At 34.8% G+C, this 21,506-nt stretch overlaps 2 protein-coding genes and 1 non-coding gene across 4 annotated transcripts in view; 2 read left to right on the plus strand and 1 right to left on the minus strand.

Moving 5' to 3' along the window:
- Positions 1–1,824: 1,824 nt before the first annotated feature.
- Positions 1,825–18,605, minus strand: LOC128166693 (TATA element modulatory factor-like). 2 transcript variants are annotated; one of them, XM_052832008.1, is made up of 25 exons: positions 18,450–18,605; positions 16,581–16,739; positions 14,526–16,274; positions 14,228–14,295; positions 13,538–13,594; positions 11,927–12,030; positions 11,457–11,574; positions 11,253–11,308; positions 10,829–10,893; positions 10,185–10,281; positions 9,682–9,767; positions 9,217–9,278; positions 9,040–9,104; positions 8,777–8,933; positions 7,984–8,076; positions 7,691–7,745; positions 7,249–7,350; positions 6,198–6,390; positions 5,604–5,673; positions 5,344–5,436; positions 4,760–4,870; positions 4,334–4,483; positions 3,473–3,598; positions 3,237–3,347; positions 1,825–2,764 (listed from the first exon to the last, which is right to left on the minus strand). In XM_052832008.1, exons 2-25 carry the CDS (start codon positions 16,708–16,710, stop codon positions 2,741–2,743), a joined length of 3,942 nt encoding a protein of 1,313 aa, XP_052687968.1. In that variant the 5' UTR covers positions 16,711–16,739; positions 18,450–18,605; the 3' UTR covers positions 1,825–2,740. The 2 variants fall into 2 exon arrangements, with proteins under 2 accessions (XP_052687968.1, XP_052687969.1); XM_052832009.1 differs by lacking the exon at positions 13,538–13,594.
- A 113-nt stretch (positions 18,606–18,718) lies between these two features.
- Positions 18,719–18,827, plus strand: Trnai-uau (transfer RNA isoleucine (anticodon UAU)). Its single transcript has 2 exons — positions 18,719–18,756; positions 18,792–18,827. It is a non-coding gene; the product is annotated as a tRNA-Ile (tRNA).
- Positions 18,828–20,587: 1,760 nt separating this feature from the next.
- Positions 20,588–21,506, plus strand: part of LOC128164628 (caskin-2-like) — a 55,038-nt gene continuing 54,119 nt past the window's right edge. Inside the window, exon 1 of the mRNA XM_052828569.1 lies at positions 20,588–20,937. Coding sequence (XP_052684529.1) covers positions 20,844–20,937 — 94 coding nt within the window. The 5' untranslated portion in view covers positions 20,588–20,843. The remainder of the gene's footprint in view (positions 20,938–21,506) is intronic.

The following is a 21,506-nucleotide window of genomic DNA, read 5'->3' on the forward strand; positions in this document are numbered from 1 at the left end:
GCATATACGACTTTTTTACTTGTTAGTTGATTAGAAGAACAAGCTTATATTTAAAAAAAAGTCAGCTCATCACAATATATGTACATGTGTTTGCTGTTTTCTGTTTCTGTTTTGTTTTTTTAATTACCCTAAAGACTTGTTTAATTGTTCGAAGAAATAATATGGTAAACAAGTAAATCTTTATTGCAAAAATATGAAACAAATAGTATAATATTTTTTAGGTAATTGAATCGTATATCTTGATTTATATAGCATCGTTTTAAAAATATTATATTTATAAATCACGTTGCAAACTTAAAAGTGGAAAAATTAGCAAATAGTGAGTGACAATATAAACATAAAGTAAGTTCAGGCTCCCTTTCACATTTTCCAAAGTAACCAGCAAATATACCGACATTGTTCTGGTTGTGAAGACATGTCATTGTTTTTTAAAATGTTTACATCATAATATCTCGTGTTTCGTAGAAATGTGTTTAAAATATGAATATGCGTAACTTTAAAACGAAATGGTAAACACTAACTTTACACATGCTTTTAATACATAATTAAAATACCCCTTAACCATGATTTAGAACCCCATCAATCAAAGTAAAACTAAAACATTTCAGTTTTTCATCATATTATTGCATCTTGTCTCCCGTTTGATATTTAGAAGATGAAATATATAATTGTTTTTAAGATCGTCAATTCTAACGGTATTAATTTAAAATTGATAGCCTTTTGGACGAAGGGTGTAATACATTTCCACTTTTTATTCCCCTCCTCTACAAAATTAAGTCAAGATTGGTCAATTAGTTCCCTGGGAGAAGCTTATACATTGTTGGTAATACATTGGAAAATTAAATTTCCAAACCGGCGTATTTTCACTCAAATGTGTTCTTACGTGTTCATAACGTCGAAGTCAAAACTGAAGATAAGCATCGATTATATGAAAAAGATTTAAGGTATTCCGAAATCCGTGTAAAAGGTGTTTCAAAAAGGGGTGACAACAGGTGAAATAAACGATGATGCATGTTATGAAGGCGCATGCCTTAGTTCATATTTGGGGTTGAAAAACCATGTATTTTATTCTTTGTATTAATAAATGCCATAATTATCCTTTTTTGTGAGAAATTAGTATCATATCAGTTATTGCAAATTATTGTCACGAATGGTCCGCAATAAACATGGCCGGAAAGTAAAAATGGGGGAAAATCCACTATATAGTAGGTTTTCCGTGGGGGGAAATCTGGCTATAAAAAGGGGGAAAGCCCACTATATAGTCAGCTTTCCGTGGGGGAAAAACTGCTATATAGACATTTTTCCGGGGGGAAGAACTGCTATATAGCCATTTTTCCGGGGGGAAAGATGGCTAGGGGGAAAAGGCACTATATAACACCGGTATTCATTGTTTTTATCTAATATCATAGCTCGGACACCTACTATTTAACACTTTATGTATTTTTTGTTAAGTAATCTACTTCAGGCTGTGTGTCAGCTGTCCTCCTGGCCCTGGATTATGTAACTCCAGCTGCTCTTCAAATTCTATATCGGGTAGAGTTGCCATTGGGGTTTTTTTCAGTCTTGATTTTCTGTAACTTTTTTATTGCTTCTACAAACCTAACATTTGTTAAGCCTGACCTACCGGTAATTATACAGTCTCAAAACTATAAACTTTTATAAGGTGCATGTTAAAATCAAATAAAACGTACGTAACTTTAAATTGAATTTCTAAAAAATTAAAATGTATGTAATATAAAGTAATTATAATGCGACTTGTTGGAAAAAAATTAACTACCGTAGGTAAATCTTTTCTATGAAGAGGAAAAAAAACCATGACACTCATTAAAGTACTGAATAGCAAATCAGGTTTTATTTCACGTACAGTCATACATTAACTTAACAAGTGACAGTGCATGTATATGGCATGTCAAAATAAAAAATAGCTACTGTAGTTCATTAATAAATAAATACATCAGGAATAATATTAGATGCAATGTCCAAAAATGGATACAATGTACCATTGCATAATACAGTTGTTTTTTTATATAACAGAAATCAACTATATTTTAAAACCTCATAAATGCAAAAGGAAATGTTAACTCCATGAATGCTTACCATGATGCTGTGAACCTAGAGAAAAACCACTGGATAATTCAGGGACCAGGTAAGAAAAATGAAAATCTTTCAGATGAGATACCGATCTAAATGATAAACCTTACACATACATTGGATTAACCATCAGAGACATACATTTGTACATCATACATTTACAATGTACAATGTACACAGATTTATACATAGCTTATTAATGACTGGACACCCCACTGTCCCCTCTCACCACTGAAAGCCCCGGGTATCGCTCATCCCCACACATACACAAATCATGACAAATGTATTGATAAATACTTGTATTTCATTACAAGCCATGCAAGTATCGCTTGTTTCTAATGCAATTTGTTAATTTTTAAAAGAATTGATTTTTCTTAAAGAAAACATGACAGAGAACATTGTAAAAGAAGAGCACTGATCATGCAAGAACCCAGTACCAAAGATTACATCTAGGTACTTTTATACAGAAAATTAAGATATGTACACTCATCAAATCAATGTTCATATTCCTGGGAAGTTTATAACAGAATCAAAACCACTCCTTTTTTATGAAACCAAACATCTTGTCGGTGGAGTCTAGGAACCCACTAATGGGATGGAGTGTTTTTATCACAGGATTGCATTATGTCTCACGATGTCTCTATCCCCACTACTTGGCAAGAAGGTGATCAATCTGAAAGAAAAAAAAGAACTTATTCCAGGTTTTTCCAAATGTTGTTGAAAATAAATTATTGCTGTTAATAATAAAGCCACTTTATCCAATCCCATTGTGTATACTTACTTTATTTCTTGATACATTTTCATATATTTTACATTGACCTCTACTTAGTGTCGGGCAATATTTTGTTCCTCAGGAGCTTACATAATCAATGTTGCCTTTCACCACAGTCAACATTTGTATAATGATTCTTGTACAACACTTTCTATGACATATCAAACTATCGATACCTGTTACTTCTACATTGCATCATATGACCAATAAAATCACCTTTAACTTGTACCATACTTTTTTGAATAATTGAATTACATATAACATGTACAACAATTCTTATAACCATTTAATCTACCTGTAAATTCTATGTATTGCATCATATGACAGTTCAAATTCTATAATTTTTTAAAAATTACTTTTTATATTTATTTACCTGTAACTTGTACATTTCCTTGACATCCTGAAGGTCTAGTCGGAGTTCGTCAGCTTCTTCCACTTTTTCTCCATACATTTGTAACAGAGCATCGTATCTTTGGTTCAGCTCCTGTAAAACAGTGTTATATAGTCATAAGTAAATCTGGAAGCTAAGCACACAATATACAGTTCTAGTTAATGGAAAGACATTTTGAAAATGCCTTTTATTTGTTGAAAATTTTTAAATGATTTTACCTCATATTGTTTCTTAAGTAGTGGTAATTCTTCAATTTTTTCCATAATTTCTTCATTTTGATTGGTCAGATTGACAAGCTCTCGTGCCATGGACTCCCGAGTTCTCTCCAGCTGTTGGATATCACTCTAATGCACACAAAAAATAAAGTAATTGAATTATCTTCACTGTACAGTTAAATAATTTGCTACCAGACAAAGAAAAGACATCAATATCATTAACCATGAATAAGCAGATCTAGTGGGATACATGGAAACAATATTTCTGATCTGTGCCTGACTACAACAGTCATTATCTACATAAAAGAATAGCAGTTGCACAGCAAATGGCAATCAGGAAAGAGATAGGGAACGGTATGGTTATAATGGACAGATGAATTACATCTACAACAACTTAACTAACAAAAGACAAAAACTATTCCATATCATTCATAAGCCGATATTAACCTGTTGATAGGAAGTATGGAGGAGAGGTTCAGACTTTATTAGTAGGATTTGATACGCTGGTCAGATGTGCTTGGCAAACAATCGGAGTAATCATGAGCAATATCAGGGTGAGTATTACAACAGAGCCAATAAAATCTTGATTCTCTTTGACAGTTCTGAGAGCCCACCAAGATTCACTTTCATCAGTTAATGACAACATCAAGATATCAATTGGGTCTTAGTGATGAAATATGTATTATTTTCTACAAATGCTGTTCAAATCATTTGTTGTCCATACTCAATTTTCCTCTTTTTTATATAATTTCACATCAAAATAATTCTATATTGGGTTACTAGCAGGTTCTAACATAGACACACTCTTGATGAACAAACTTGATAAAGGACAGAGAGTGAATACATAAAACATGGCCGCCTTACCCGCAGCTGGAAGATTTCACCATCCCTTTGCTTGAGCTGTGACTGAAGACTGTCAATCAAGTTTGTGGCTCCGCCCCCTTGTCGAACACTCTCATATAGAGTAGATCTACTGGATACTGGAGACATTACAAAACTCCTCTCCAAATCATCCTTCAAATACAGAGCACCATTTACTTACAGATCTTTGAGAAACATCTTTTTTTTTTGCAGTATTATGCAAAATTATTGTGGAGATTTCTTTGTTCAAAATATGTATAATCATGTATTTTGTTGATGTGGTTTTAAAATATACTGAGTAATTAACTTTGTGATGTGTGTTGATCAAATAATAAATGATGATAATAGACAATGATTTAATTTTTAAAATCCAGGGAATGATATGGTAGGATGGTAATAGAGTAAAATAGTCCATGGTCAAATCATTACCTGTGAGAATGAAATAGACATGGGCCCTGGATCCCCAGCCACACTCTCTGACCTTGACACAGATTGGGGTGACACAGATCCCCTGGACTGGGGGCGCTGAAGGTCCCTCTCCTACAACAAGAAGGAGTAGCTACAGTTAACTCATGGATACACAGGCAAATCATGTTAACAGACAAAAAAATGTATAATACACAATACCCAGAGCAAGCCAACTTAAATACTAACATATCAAAGTAGAATTTGACATTGTATGTACATAAATCTTAAACTTGACCTTCGCAATCAATTCTTTCAGACTTTTCAATTTTACAGTTATCCTAGATAAATAGTTATACATATGGTACACAATGAATTAGCCTCTATCATAATGCCCCAAACACCAACCTAAACCCCCATCTCTCCTTCCAAAGTTAATGCTTCCTATAATGCTACCCCAAAATATTGGTAAAATTTGTTCAATTTAAATCATATTGCTGGCTTGAGCATTCTTTACGAGAACATGGCAAAATCAAAGCATTTTTATGAAAACAACAACAGCAATCTACAACAGACAAGACTTTCAAAAAAGAATAAAATATCCTTACCAGCTGAGCGATCTGTTCGTGGGCCAGTGTCAGCTTCTTCCTCTCCTGATCCACTCGGTTCTTCTCCATGTCCAACTGAGTCTCTAGGAACACCTGTAAACAAATCCTCAGGTAATATAAACATCATCATTGGAAATCTGTACAAATACATTCCAAGAATGATGTCAGTCATCCGTAAACAAATTCTCTTGTCAAATGCAGAATGCATTTTGTACATGCTTTGTTTTTAATCTATCAGAAGCTGTGTGCTGGAGTTTTACCTTTTCTTTTCTGAGATCCGAGATTTCCTGTGACATCTGTTGTTTGATAGCCTCAATCTGAGCTGTTTCACTGAAAAGTAAAATCACAATATCAGACAGTGGATTCATCATTGATATTATTGTAAGTTAGTGTGTACTGTTTCAACTCGGTCTGAATCTTATTACACCCCGAGTATGATGACTTAAGCTGAGTAAAAACCCAGACTGGGTTTACTGTCTGAGTGAGGTTAATGTTACCGGTACCTGAATATCTACCAAGAATTTAACACCTTTAAGAATATAACTACCATTAACTGCACATTTTCAACACGATCAGTGTGCCACTAAACCAGCTACAAATCTTGCAGGCCATACATATTGTAAAGAAAGAACATTATCAAAGTCTGTCTTCCAATAATATAAGAAATATTTTGTTTACCATGTACACTGAACATTTGCAATGTTTCAGATTCATAAAAAAGAAAACTTCAATACTTAGGAGTATTAGGTGTCCATAAACTCCTTTGGACCTATGTAAGTTGATTGCGAGATGCTAGTCACTTTTCATGTAGAGGTGATACTGAACCACGTTCCTGCCATTTCTTGGCAGCCTACCTGTGTTTGGCATCCTCTAAGACCTGGATTTTTGTCTTTAACATCTCGAGCTGGGCAGTGAGTTGAGCTTTGTCCTGACGGAGACGACTGCTCTGAGATTCCAGGGACGCCACTTGAGTCGAAAGCTCCATCACTTTCTCATTGGCTGATCTCTCCTTCTCTGTTACCATAGCCAGCTGAGTCTGATTGTCCACTGTCAGAAAATTTGGTTTTTAAAATTTTTTTATTTATACATATGCAAGTATATAGAGTAAAACACGCTTATAACGAAGTCCCAGGGACGGACAATTTTACTTCGTTATAAGGCTGAGCGTAATTTGTTATATCCGTCAAGATTACAACATGAAATAAAGTCAAGGGGAATAAATATCACTTCACTGAAAGCGTCAATTCATTATAAGCATGTTTGCTATAACTGTGTTTTACTGTATATGTACATTATCTTTCACAAAAAAAAAATTTGATCTCTAATCAAGAGCACAAAGTTACAAAGGTAGGTCACTAAAAGCATTATCAAATATTAATTTTCTTGAATTCACTTTCTAATGGATTAAAGGTAGGACTTCTAAATCACTCAATTATATCAATGGTATTCAAGATAAAAACTGTAATGACACCCCTTTCCCTCCCCCAATTCATTAAAGGTCCTCCACACACCTGGGAAAGTTCTGCAAACAAACATGAACTTCTAAATTACTTAAAGATATGGATTTGTTCCACTTGAAATGACTGGAATAAATTCAATTTTTAAGGAAAAATCAATTTTTTGAATTGTAGTTCTATCCATGAAAATAAAATTCCCTGCAGTATTCGAACTCGGGACCTGCAGATTGGTAGATTGAAGCTACACCCATTGCACCACAGGGATAGACAACAAATACATTGTATTGACGATATAAACTGTTTCACAATGTGTTTAAATCGCCATGTTGTGATGTACTGTCATAAAAAGTAGAAGTCACAGGGTGTCAATGATCCTTATTTCTACAGTTCAGATTTCTTTCATCATTCAAAACAAAATAAAAGGCAAGATGTTCTCTGAAATACAAACCAAGTCTGTCAGAGAGGTTCTTCTCGAGTTTCTCCCAGGATACGGACTGGGCGGCGTATGTAGACTGGAGGTTCTCTATCTGTCTCAGCAGGGGACGAGTGGCTGTAACACAAATATCAGGGGGTCAAGGTAACACAGATATCAGGGGGTCAAGGTAACACAGATATCAGGGGGTCAAAGGGGCTTGACAATGCAATACTTAATTGAAAGGAAAGAAAGGATTTTTAAAATGCTTATTTTTTTTTAAATATCGATGTACGGGTAATGTTAATGAAAAAAAATTACATGGCACATTTTAAGACTCAGCTTATGACATCACTGAATATTCATTAGTTGTTATAATCCAACATTTCATTTCTGGATGTTTTCAGGTAAGCAATATTGTTACCTGGTACTAATGAAATAAAATGAACAACAGAAAACAACACAATAGGAATCTCACCGGACGTAACATTTTGTGTAAGATCCTGGTTTCTTGCTTCATCCTCTTGTAAATGCTGCAAAAAGTACAAGATAATTTAGATTCCTTTACACTCACTTCCACTTAAATAAACAAGTCAAAATTCAATTAGGAATGTACAACACACAATTTCTCATGATTTATAATTACTCTACTTATTAACTTTGGACAGTCCTGACAATATATGGTATTATGCTCTGACATTAACTCTATAAATCATAGGATGTAACAGAACACAATATCTGGAGCAGGAATAAATAAGGATGATAGCATACCCTCTGTAGGTCAGAGATTTCCTGACGAAGCAGATCTTCTCGTCTGTTGTGTTCTTTCTCCATTCTGGATACTGTCAATCTCAGGTCCTCAATCTGTCAAAACAATATCAATGTCTGATCAATAATACATTGTATCTGTTTTTAAATCATTATAACAGTAAAATAATAAAGCTCTCAGCACGTGCTGAGGTGTACATGTAACTGGGATGGTTCTAGTGGATCTTGGTAACAATGTGTTGTTTGTGAGAAGGTATTTTCTATGTCTTAGTTTTGACTCAGTAACATACTGTACTTTCCTATATCTTAGGTCTATGAATCTTTGTAATCTGAGTCCTATCTAAATACATGTAATAAAGCATCTCTTTTTATCTCATTTTATGTCAATGAAATACACATAGCATATCTATATATCTTATTTCAATATCAATGAGATAGTATCTCTATACACCCCCACTCTATGGCAATGACAAAGTACTCCTATATCTTAATTCTATGTCATGGATAAGTATGTATGCACAACCTGTATCTCTTGGGTTAGGGTATTTTTTGGTCATTGAAAGAGTACATTTCAGTTTGATGTCAATGAAATATTATTTCTGACAATAAGATATTATTTTTGTTTATCTGAGTCTTAAGTAAATGAGATAGCATCTCTATATATCTCAGTCCTATGTCAGTGAGAGGGTATCTCTTTGTATCTCCCTCCTATGTAAATAAAATGGTATATCTGTATATCTCAGTCCTATATAAATAAGGTGATTTCTCTGTACATCTCGGCTCTTGTTTTTTTTACCTGGGTGATGAGAGATTCTTTCTCCTGCTTGTTACTCTTGCGTTCCTGCTCGAGTTGTGCCTTGAGTTCCTCTCTGACCTGCATCTCGAGACTTAGAGCTGTCTCGGCTGCCTTGCTGTCCTGAGCAGCATTAGAGCGGTGTAATTCTGCTATTTCCCTGTGTACACAACATATAAATGTAAATCTCAGATTTCTTGTTGATATTTTTGAGGATTTTCATACCATTTGATTTATTTTTATGCTGAATGAAAGTGGATACATACTTATAGGAGTTGTCCAGAGCTGTCTGTAGACCCCGAACTCTTTCTTGTGCATCCTCTAAATCACTCTGTTACAAAAAGTAGAACCATATCCATTAAAAATAAAAGAAAATGGCTATAAAATTTGTGTGGTTTTTGAATATACATCTATGTAGTGAATGTTTTAGTTCACATACTGACCTTTAGCTTGGATTTCTCTCTTTCTTGTTTCTGTACAGCTGAATTCAACTGATTGATAGCTTCTGTAAAGGAGTTTTTCAAAAATATACTTGAAAATATTCTCAGCAACTTTTTATACGGTAATTAAAATTCTTTTGTCAGGCCTATCACATCTCAAAGACTGGACACTGAATTCCTACATGGCTGTAATGTACAGATAGTTACAAACACAGTAGTATTCAAAGGTAAAAAACAGGATTAGAAAATCTGTGTAAAAATCTAAGTACCTGTAATAACTGTACAAGTTTATCAATGTATAAATGTCACAATCAAGGTCTTTTTCTGTAACATGACCCCTACACTCTGTTTGACGTTGGTTATAGAGCAACTGAATCATTGTTTCAAGTCTTACATAAGGTCTTGTTTATACATTACACAATTTTATTTCATTCTTTCGTATCTTTAGATTCAGTTAATCAGTTTTACCTGTCTGCTTCTTTTCTAGATCATCCTTGACCTCACACACCTTACGCAGGTGTTCCAACTCTGTCTTCTGCTCCTCCAACTTCTTCCTGTAGAAACATACACAAGAAGTCTAGTCGAAATCTAAATATCACAGCTTTACTAAATACCAGTGCAGTAAATAGAATAGGGATGAGATACACAATAAGGATTTATGTTAAGATTATCATATTATTTTCATTATGTCAAATGTTTCATTTTTACACAAAACTTCACTACCATCATGCATTAAACCTTTACAATATCAGTAGTAAATTGCATGAAGAATTTAATGGTACTAATTTTTTTCCACAGAATTTGCATATAAATAAGGTTAATCAGTCCAAAACTAGCACACATTTCTGTGCGCAATAAATACACATTTTATTTCACTGGGTGGCAGTGTAGCTCCCAGGTCATCCATCCAAATATTTTCAGACGAGGAGCTAAAACCCACAGCTAGCACATGGTGACTAAATAAGCCTTACTTTTGTGATGTGATGAGTGAGTCATTTTCCTTCTCCTTTGCTCGGAGTTTCTTGATAATGTTGTTACTCTGTAACTGTTGTTTTGAGAGCTTTTCCCCTGAAATATCAACAAGTAACCTTACACAAAACTCATCCACTGGAATCACTGATTTAATCTACACCAAAATCTGTCTCTCTCACATATCCTGTAAACCAGCTTTTATTTACATGCAAGAAATTTTCACAAGATTTGCGACAGCCTTCATTGCTAATATTTCTTGCCACGAATCAGTCATCAAACATCTCTTTAATATTATTCTCTAGAAAATCTACATAAAACATCTTAATTTCATGGTTACAGTATCAATAAGATCACAGCAACTATAGTACAGGTACACTGTAGTTCATTTAACATTCTATACCCGGTATCTGCAGAAACATTACTAATATGATTAACTCTAAATCTACTGATTCATATGTATAAGACACAGCCATGTTTGCTGACCTTCCTGTAGAAGCATTGCTTATACAATAAACTCTATATCTACTGATTTATATGTATAAGACACAGCCATGTTTGCTGACCTTCCTGTAGAAGCATTACTTATACCATAAACTCTATGTCTACTGATTTATATGTATAAGACACAGCCATGTTTGCTGACCTTCCTGTAGAAGCTCTGAGATCTGCTGGTCTTTCTCCTGAACCTGCTGAGAATTTTCTTTTGTTCTGAAAGACACACACAAATAAAATTTAGGACTCTACTCCTTTCATCAAATTAAATGTTACTTCTCCTATTTTGAATAACATTTATTTTTCTTAATCTTCAAAGGAAAATAAGAAAATTTAAACTCCTTTTTTCAAATAAACATAGACATTCAAATACTTAAAGCAAAACTTTTAATCATGTGTGGTAAATTTTGCAAGATCAACATTTCAAATATTTTTTTCCTTAAACCAGTCATATGCTTGGTAGCCCAAAAAATAAAACAAACAAGTTTATGAAATGTTCATCAGGAAATAAGTAGATGAAAATAACAGCTGTTTTACAGAATTCCAATGATATGAATCAATCTCACGTGACTTACTGTTTGGCTAATTCCTCCTGAGTGTCTTGGAGCTGCTTCTTCATGCTGTCTTTCTCCTAATTAAAATAAAAAAAATCTTAATATCCGCCTCTTTTTATGTTTAGTAAAGTGTTTTACTCTTACTCCGACATCTTTGAGGGTATGTGGAATGTTTGCATAGATGATCACGGCCTAACTCAATCCTTATATTGACTCACTACTAACCCGTATGACTTGGTTTATCTTCTTCTCGGCCTCCGAGAGCCTCTTTGTGAATTCAGAAGACACACTATTCACATCTTCTGTCTCTGTCTCTCTCAGTTCCTCTAACTGCTGAATTTGACTGCATCAAAATATGCAGAATACATGTATAAAGCAATTAAATATGTTGTTAAAATACATCATTTTTAAAAGTTGTTTGATAAGTGATTTAATACCAATACATGTTGTATGCATTAGATAAATGAAATTTGACTTACTTAATCTCTAGATTACATGACAAAGGTTTATATTTGAGTTGGTAGTGTTATCGGTTGTTATTAAGTAAAACCTAGACCTGCACGCACAGTTCTTAATTGTGTTTTTTAATGGAGATTTCAAAAGTGCTGCCATTATTCTTAAACTACCATGAAAAAAGAGTCCATCTAATTTTTTGACTCAAATACAGTAACCCAGTTTTGATGACCTTGACCTACTTGCGTAGTATGTTGTTGGTCTCCATCATGTCATTGTTGTCTTTACTGAGCTGTACCAGCTTGCTTTCTCTCGCCTGAAGAATCTCTGTTAATTCCGCAATTTTCTGTAACAATTATGACAGATCTTCAAAACAACAGTTGATACATCATCTTTCGTTAGTTAATCAATGTGCACTGATTAAACAGGTTTGAGATGCCGAGTTTGATACATATCATGCTTGTAATTAATACGTCCAGATTAAAATGATGTCAAGTCAGTAAAGATTTTTCAGATTATCATATATTATACCTAAAAAAAGACAGGAAAGAAAAATAAAGTTATAAGCAAAATTTGTCGAGTATTAAAGTTTTTTTAGTATGAATTCGGTGTTACTGAATTCTTACAACATGACGAATTGTTAACACAAATTTATATGGTTGTGCAATCATAAAATCAGTTTAAAATATCACTGACATTATTATTGTAAGCATTAAAAAAAAAAGAAAAAGAATTGTGCACAGATTTTATAATATCCTTATCTTCATTTGATATAAACAAGCATTCATAAAGCTTCAAAGCATTTAGTACAACTATTATTGCTTTTTAAAATAAAATTTCTGAGTACAAATAACAATAAGATGGAAAGCTGTTGTACACAGTGAATCCACTTATCTGGAAAGCTCTCCAAGAATTTACAGGTATTACACATATCTCTGGTCTTCCATTACTTACACAGGTTAGAGGAGCATGAAATTTATTTAGTGATTTACATACAATGAAGCAACACTGAAAATGAAATGATTGTCACATTAAATGAGCTTGTGGTTAAGTGCTAGAAACCCACACAACACAGAAAGCTACCACCCTCAAACAACATCTAATGGGGACCCCACAGAAACCTGCAGAGACGCCGCATCCCACAGAAACCTGCCAGGACGCTGCACCCCACAGAAACCTGCAAGGATGCCTCATCCCAGAAAAACCTGCGAGGACGCCGCACCCCACAGAAACATGCGAGGATGCCGCACCCCACAGAAACATGCGAGGATGCCGCACCCCACAGAAACCTGCGAGGATGCTGGTTCATTGATCAAGGAAGAATGAGACACTTTTATCTTGTGATGCACTTCGCTTTTGAAGGACAAGCAATAAAATTAACCCTCTTAACTTAATAATGATTATCTTCATCATAGAATCTAACAGTGCATCTTCATTGGTAAGAGCACTGGCTTATGATCTGTAAGTTAGATGTTTGATTCCTTCTGCAATCTTCACCTTTACAAAAATATTATAATAGATTTACTGATATTGGTTTATTCAGAACATTTTAAAATTATGAGTGATTATATCATAGATACAATTTACTTTTGTCTATATGAAGATTTCAGTGTCCCATTTTCCTTAAAATAGTATAATTTTAAATGCTGATAATATTGTTACATTTGATTTAAATTAGAACTATGAAATATTTTTAATAATTTATTTGACAATCAATCATAATGACTGCTTTTTAATCATAGAGCAAATTAAATAGATATTTTTGCGTGAATCTCTTTGGAGGTAAGAGGGAGTGTTTTTCTTGGTCCCCATTTAGAAGTTGTGTGACATTTGACCCCTACACAAACCCTGACCTGTTGGTACGTAACATCACTGTTAGTGGTGTCCGAGTTCTCCGGAACGGTCTGTAACTGAAATACACAGCGGGCTGTAACTCAGTTATATAGCGCTAGCTCCGTAACTCTCACACTTCCTATTACTGCCACTCCACAACTCACTACAATCTATGCTCTACTAAAATCTATTTCAAATAAAAATTATCTGAAAAAATTTCAACGCTGCTTTTTAGATTACATGTATGTAGGATTTTTACCATTCTGTAAAATGTAGGAACAATATTTCATGCAGAGCACTTTTCTGCATTCATTTGAACTGAAATCACATACACACACATTATACCATGCAGATTGAATTCTCATCACACCAATCAGATTAATGCCTGAGAAGCTGTCCATGCTACGCCACACTGGAATAATATCATCATTACAACAGGTGTACTTAGAGCTCAGCTCCATGCATAGCACGGCTAATAGTACCAGTACATAACAGTGGCTGCTTATCCTCATATCACATATCATTCTTCAGTAGCCAAACCAAAAATGTTAGTTGCAAACAATTAGCATCATTACATGTAACTACAAGTATTATGTTGAAACAAGCTTCAAACAACAAGCCAAGACCACCTACTTCCTGATGTTATTAGAGGTCACCTGTACGGACAATACAGGTATATAGTGTTACCTTATACAGGTGTATAGCGTTACCTTTATCAGCTTCTGCTGCTGGTCATTCTCAAAATGTTCACTCAGCGGAAATAGGTCATGTCTTCCACCTATCAAAAGATTTATCATTTGTTCAAAACATTATTGTACATCTACTAATTAACAAGTACATGTACCATAGCAGTACAAAATGTCCTCTAATGTTCAAGAGAGAGTTATCATGTGAAATTTAAACAATATCCATAGCAAAATTACTTTCTTATATTATCTGAACTTTAAAAGAAAGAAAAGGGCAAAAAGGAAAATCCTGTATGAAATATTCTATGAAATATTTCTTCACCTTCCTGCATAGAGTGAGCCCCTCTTCGATCCTCCTCGTCCTGGTAATCCCTCCCCGGGCTCAGCTGCTCAAACTGACCCTCTCTGCTGTTAGTACTGGAGCTTGACTGGCTGTCTGTCCGTCTGTGGGTGGGGCTTCCTCCCCGCCTCGCCGTCTTCTGCAGGGATATCTTCAAGGGGGACAGGTCCACCATTCTGGACCCGTCTCCATTGGATGTTGGGGTGGATATGATTTCTATGTCGGATGAAGTGGTGGTTGATATCTCGTCCCCTGAGTCGTGACCGCCCGTGCTGCGGGAACATTCAGATTTGGATGGCGTGTCGCTGCCAGTATCTTCCAGTTTAGCGCTGTCATCCATGGCGTCTTCAATCATGCACTTCACATAGGAACTACTGGGAGAAATTTCCTCCAGTCTCTTCGAGATTTCGTCATCTTGATTTTCAGTGGAATCAGGAATGTTTTCTGTTGTGTCGTCCTCAGGAATGCTGTCATCGGATTTCGTCATTTTCTGACCAACAACTGTTTCATCGGATGTATACGTGTCTAAACTACTGTCGAGTTTGTTAGTGTCTGAATCTGTACCACCAAGAGAGCTCGCTGTGGACGGGCTGAGTGGTAAATCAGACATTTTATACTGGTCAATGTCTAATGCACTAGATGGAATGTCCACAGGTTGAGATTTACTTTCATTCTCGGTAACACCCTCAGTGTTATCAGCAGGACTAGTTTCTTTCATGTCTTTTTCACATATTGAAGTTCCCAAGTTTGACTCTTGATCATTTCCTTTATCCATTTTTCCTACATTTTCACCATCTTCCAAATCTTTATTTAGAATTCCCACTTTGTCCTTTCCGATACTGTTATCACCTAAATCCTGAAAACTTCCACTATCCTCCACTGTCTGCTGAGTCTGATCTTCAGGATACGGCTCTGACTCATTTTTCACATCACCATTTGTTCCTTCTTTTTCTTCTGAAATGTCTAATACTTCTACTGAATCAGAATTGTGTACCTCTAAAGGAGTCGTTGCTACAGGAATCATTGATGACAGTTCTCCAGTGTTTATCTGTTCATTATTCTCCATTTCTTCTGACTTTTCTCCTGACTCAGGGACACCAAGTAATGGTGACTCCCTGGCAGTGCTATCTGATTCTACCATGCTGAAATTGGAATGTGTACTTTCTACAGAATCCATAGACTTATTATGACTTTTCTGTTGATCTAATGGGTCCTCTGTTAATCTGTTTTCATCTGATATCTTATCCATTTCAGAATTTTTTATACTCTGAGTCAATATTATTTCACTCTCGTCAACAACAGCTTTATTTTCCTGCGAGTAGGAAGCTTTTACTGATTCACTCTCTTCTGAGATCCGATCACTCTCTAATTCCACATCTGACTTAGCCCCCACATTTTCCTCCTGCTCCTTGTCTGTCTTTTCACTGTGGGTGCTTGATTTCAATTTCAGCGCCCCCTTCTTACTGTTTGGTGGTGGTCCTCCAGACTTTGTGACTGGTGGTTTCACCTCTGTCTTTTCACCTGTGGGGGTCTTTGATGACTTTACCTGGTCTGGTTTGGTTTGTTTGGTGAAGCTGGTATCCATGCCCCAGGGCATGGACCACGCACTTCTGCTGTCCCCCTCCCCCTCAGACTTCCCCTTGTCCGATACAAAGGACCCCCATGAGGACCAGGATGAGCCTGTGTCATGCTCTGTTTTGGGTTCTTCCCTTTTCTTCGCTTCTTTGCTGTCTAGAAAAACAGAGTTCTGATGTTATTTTTTGGTAGTATTAATGCTTTCCAATGTTTAGAAGTTGTTGCATAGTGGTGTAATTTTTGTTTTATTGCAAAAATTTTACCTAAGTATTGAAATTGATTTTTTGATTAATTGAAAAAAAAATTGAAAAAAATCTATTTAGAGCATTGATACATAGTAGTGACAGTACAAATGGTAATGTTTAACAATTTTAAGACAACCTAGCAGGACTTTAAAAAACAAATGTAACTAAGAGCAAATAACCCCCCAAGCATTGCATGCTTTACCAGAGACAAGTCTACCTGTGACAGTCGGAGACCCTCCACTAGCCTCATCCTCTGTAATGTCCAGAACTTTGTCAATCTTTTTCTGGGCATTCTTCAGAGCCTGTGTTGCAAAGCTGGAGATACCAGTTGAGTCCCACCAGCTCATTGTCAAGTGCTATTCAGATTCAACCATGTCTACAATATAGATACAAATTTACTTGACATATAAAAAAGTTTAATGTGAACAATGTCATTTTGGTTATTCACAAGTGCACCACAATAATCATAATATCAAAATTAAGTTGGAAGCATTATCTTTAAAAATTGTTATGATTTTGAAATCATTGCAATGTTGCTTTTGTACTGACTGAACTAATATATCCTGGCATTGCATTTTGCTTAACAACTTCAAACTTGATACTAATAAATGCCTCAGAGTTCAAAGGATGTTTACTCAGTTGTATGAAAAAGCCGCAAATCTCTCCTTTGAAACACTATCCCTAGCTTTTCAGGTTTCAATACACACATCAGCAAAAAAAATTTAGTCTATGAGGATATTTTGCTTTGCACTGACTTACAGAATTTTAAGTATCCAGTAAGCAGGGTAGGCTAGTACGCCTATGACTCCAACTTCTCGATCTTTCAAGGTAAATTTAGGAACAATTATCTTTGCTGCGAGAAAAAGTGGGGTTGGGGGGGGGGGGGGGCTGAACCATCTATGATGCTATGTCCCTAATGGTTAGGTCTAACTTTGCAAAAAAAGTGGGGGGGCTAAGCCATTTTACAAAAGGCATTGCCTTAATTTGTATTTCCTATTCAAATATTGGTTTTTATTTTTTCAATCATATGATAAACTATTTCAAATTTGTATGTGCATTTGTATCTTGACATATTTATGTATATGATGTTTAACATAAATATATAGAAGACTCTGTATTGAATGTATGGAAACATACACAATTATACATATATATATAGACATATATACTATTTAATTGTTCATGTCTGTCTTAGCTCTTTCAATCATCCAGCTCTTTCCCTCTTGTATATGTTTATTAAATGTTTTATGTTCATTGGATGTTGTATGTCAACAGTCTTCATGTTGCCCCTTGAGGGCCCTTAATTGGTTAATAAAGAAATTGAAATTGAAATATTCAGAATAAATTTATTTTAAATTAATTGTCTAATTTAAAAAAAAAGACTATCTTCCTTTTGAAAGCATCAATCAACATTTTACAAGAAAATTGATTTGTAAGATATGAAGATGCATTAGGAATTAAAATACACCTGTTTATAAGGTAAATATATTCTTAAACAGACTTTTATTTTTAAAAATATCATATAACATATATTACATGTCTTCTCTGGTGACAATACCAGAATACCGGTAATTCATTGTCCCTCGGTGACAGGAAAGCCCTGGATCGAGTGTTATGTCGCCCGATGCTGAAGGCAGAGGGCGACATAACACTCCAGGGCTTTCCTGTCACCTCTGGGCAAATAGTCTAGTATGTCGCCCTCGAAGCCATGTAATATATGTATAATGTCTAACCTTTGAATAAGTCTATATAGTATACACATAAATACAATTTTGGATCAAATGGTTAAATTCCAAGCACTTGCCACTGTCAGTATAAGTTCATATAAAATGTGCAAATTTTATTTAAACTGAACTTTGTTTACTCTTGCTCACAATGGTTTAAAATAATTTATATCTATTGGGAAAAAAACGTGACAATACATGTTTTTTAAAAGCAAAACTAACTGTCATCTTAGCCAACAGTAACACATTAATCTAATATGGAGTTCTACACTCCACAGTGAAACTCCTAGGCAACAGAATTTAACTGCATATCAAATGGTGCTAATTTGAATCATTAATTATGAACAAGGATATTTCTTTACCCTCTTTGATCATGAATTTCTCATGAAGATCAAGATGTTTACAAATCAGACATGGGCGCAGCCATTTTGTTTCGTTGACGTTGCACTGTGTGACATTATTGGGCGATATATCATCGGTAAATTCGGCATGAAGATAATTAAAGTAAAAAAGCTATTAGAAACGATGGTTAGAATGACAGAAGGTTTGCTTATATTATCCAGTAATCAAATTAGAAAATATAAGTAAGATTACAATTTCATATTAATTGTTTTTTGCTCCGTACACAGTTGCTCCGGTGGCACAATCGGTTAGCGCGCCGTACTTATAGACAGTACCTTCCCTGTGCTTGCACAGGATGAGGAATGCGGAGGTTGTGAGTTCGAGCCTCACCCGGAGCACTTATTTTTTTTTCTGAAAACACTTTTACATCCTGTACAAGCCAAAAAGTACAAAAGCCTATATAACAATTATAAACAACAAAATATCAGAAAGATTTTATTTTCATATGATTAATATTTATAGTATTATCAGAAGCCCTTTCAGCACATAATATTGAAAAATGCTACAATATTCTGATTTGTAGAATAGAAACACTTTGTACGATAAAAGTCGATTTAATTTCACGATAGTCTAGGAACAACCGGCTTTACATGGGGTGTAAAATAAACATGTATAATTAATAAACCTCTTTCCAAAACTTTTTCAAGCTTTTAAGAAACACTCTATCCTAAAAAGTTATGCCCAATGATTGTTAGTTGCATGAGTGTTTGCAGGGGTGGGGGTTACTTGCTACTTTTGGTAATTTTACTTTGTTTAGAATCTTTTATTTCGTCTGAATTTTTCATATCGGAATTTAACTTCTTCTAAATTGGCGCATGGAAATATAAAATCATTTGAACTGCATGGAATATGTACAAGAAAACACCCCCAACCTCCCAAAAATAAATAAATAAATAAATAAATAAATAAAGCGTAGTTTGTGAGTTCGAGTCTCCAAAATCTTCGCTAGTCCGATGAAGAGCGGTGCTGATCAAAAACCCAGAGTAGTCTCCAACGCATCTTCACACAACGTCAAGGTTTTGTGATTACGGAACTCGTTTGTGTGGAGTTCCGTAATCAAAAAACCTTGACGTTGTGAAGATGTCTCCAACGGAGCACTTATTTTTCTATGAAAATAAGGGAGACTCCGCTAGATCCAAGCTCAAAAGGGAAGTTTAAAACGATGTTGTGCATCTACAGAATATGTCAGAATGTATGATTTAAAATCAAAGTTGAAAATTACCATTTTTTAATACATAGAATAATTTTCACAAAATAGTATCAGTGGATCGACAATGTACCCTACGTACATGTAAATTGGATTAAGTATAAGAAATATAAAAAAGTTTTATATATAGAGAAAGTAATTCTATAAATTATTAAGAAGTGGCTTGCCAGCGCACAGACAACCAGAATTTTTCTTATTTTAGGTAATCAAGTCAGTATAAAGAATTTTAATCAAATAAAACTTTTTTTCCCGAACTTACTTCAAACAAATTCGGTTATAAAAAGCCCTATTCATAAACATCAGTAATTAAAGAATGCGTGGTTTATAACCGTTTTGCAACAAATATTATCATATGCATGTAAATTTAAACAATAAAAATCAAGAAAACAATCCTTCCGGGCTTCCCAACACTGCCCCCCCCCCCCCCCCCCACACACAAAAAGATAAAAGTTGTACCGTTTTTATAGGTCTTATATATACTTTGCTCAAAACTTTTTGACATATTGCTAAACACTGATAAAATTCTCTATATTGTGAAAATCTCTTACACCTCGATCTTGCCAAGAATATTTCTGTGAACACTTTTTTTCAGAAAAAAAGTTTGTAGGCCCTAATCTCTCTCTCTCTCTCTCTCTCTCTGACTTTAATACCATAACTGCTATTCTCTTTTGAGAAGTGGACAGGCACATGGATGTAGGCTATGCCTGTCCACTTCTCAAAAGAGAATACCATAACTGCCAGCTGATTTCACACTGTATCTATAGCCATAAATAATATAAGTATACCCATATATGAAGTTTGCTGGAGTAGAAAATAAATGAAAAGACGTCCCCGCCTTCTAGTCTCAAGACTTCATTACATTGGCTGAGTTTACGCATGCGTAATCTCCTAGGGTCACATTCGAGTCAGGTGTGGGAAAATCGTCTGTGAAGAAAATAGGTGTATGTGTTAGTTGTGAATGATAGACATCCTTCTTTGTATTCAGGCATGTTATATTTAATTTTTCTGTAAGAATAACCTGGATATCGTATGTGAATTTCTGTCTGTGATGTAAAATCGCCGGGGCATGGCACGTGTGTATAGGAACGTAGCAATATTTACCTTTCGGTGAATCACGTTGTACGGAGAGTTATTTCCCTTTGGAACAATGGTGAAGGATCATGACATTATTCAGGCTGTTAAGGATAGAAATATCCCAGCCTTGCACAAATTACTGTCAAAAGCAGGAAAATCCAACAAAAGTAAGTATTCCCGACAGGTGGTTGTAGCTCAGGTGTGAATTGGTTCACCGAGTACATTCACAGTACAAACACTGATATACGATTTATTAAAGTTTAAAAATCTTGTTTTATAATGACAGTAAGCAAAGACACCATCAAGTCTGCTATCTGTCAGATATGTTCTTGTTTATGTTATTTTAAAATGAAATCAATGCATTTTTATTCACTATTGGATGGCCTCAAATGACTGTTTATCATAAACGATTGCCCACACACTGTTCAGTACATATACCTGTGATATTTTATATCATCCTGGTATCAAATGAACAAGTACAATTTTGAATACTGAATGTAAATTTATGCATTAATGTTTAAAAAAAAGTTACAAATAATTTTACATTTGAAACATTATACCTGTACATATATTAAATAAGTGACTGACTAAATGAAATAGGTCTGCTTTTCAGTACATCCTATAGGTATTATATATCATTTCTTTTAAATGAATTGAAAGAGTTTTTCTTGAAGGACTTATCTGCAGAAAGAGTTTTCAGGTACCAATATGTGGAGAGAAAAAAGTGTCAATATTG

Source organism: Crassostrea angulata, chromosome 10 (assembly GCF_025612915.1).
Source record: "Crassostrea angulata isolate pt1a10 chromosome 10, ASM2561291v2, whole genome shotgun sequence".
Taxonomy (NCBI): domain Eukaryota; kingdom Metazoa; phylum Mollusca; class Bivalvia; order Ostreida; family Ostreidae; genus Magallana; species Magallana angulata.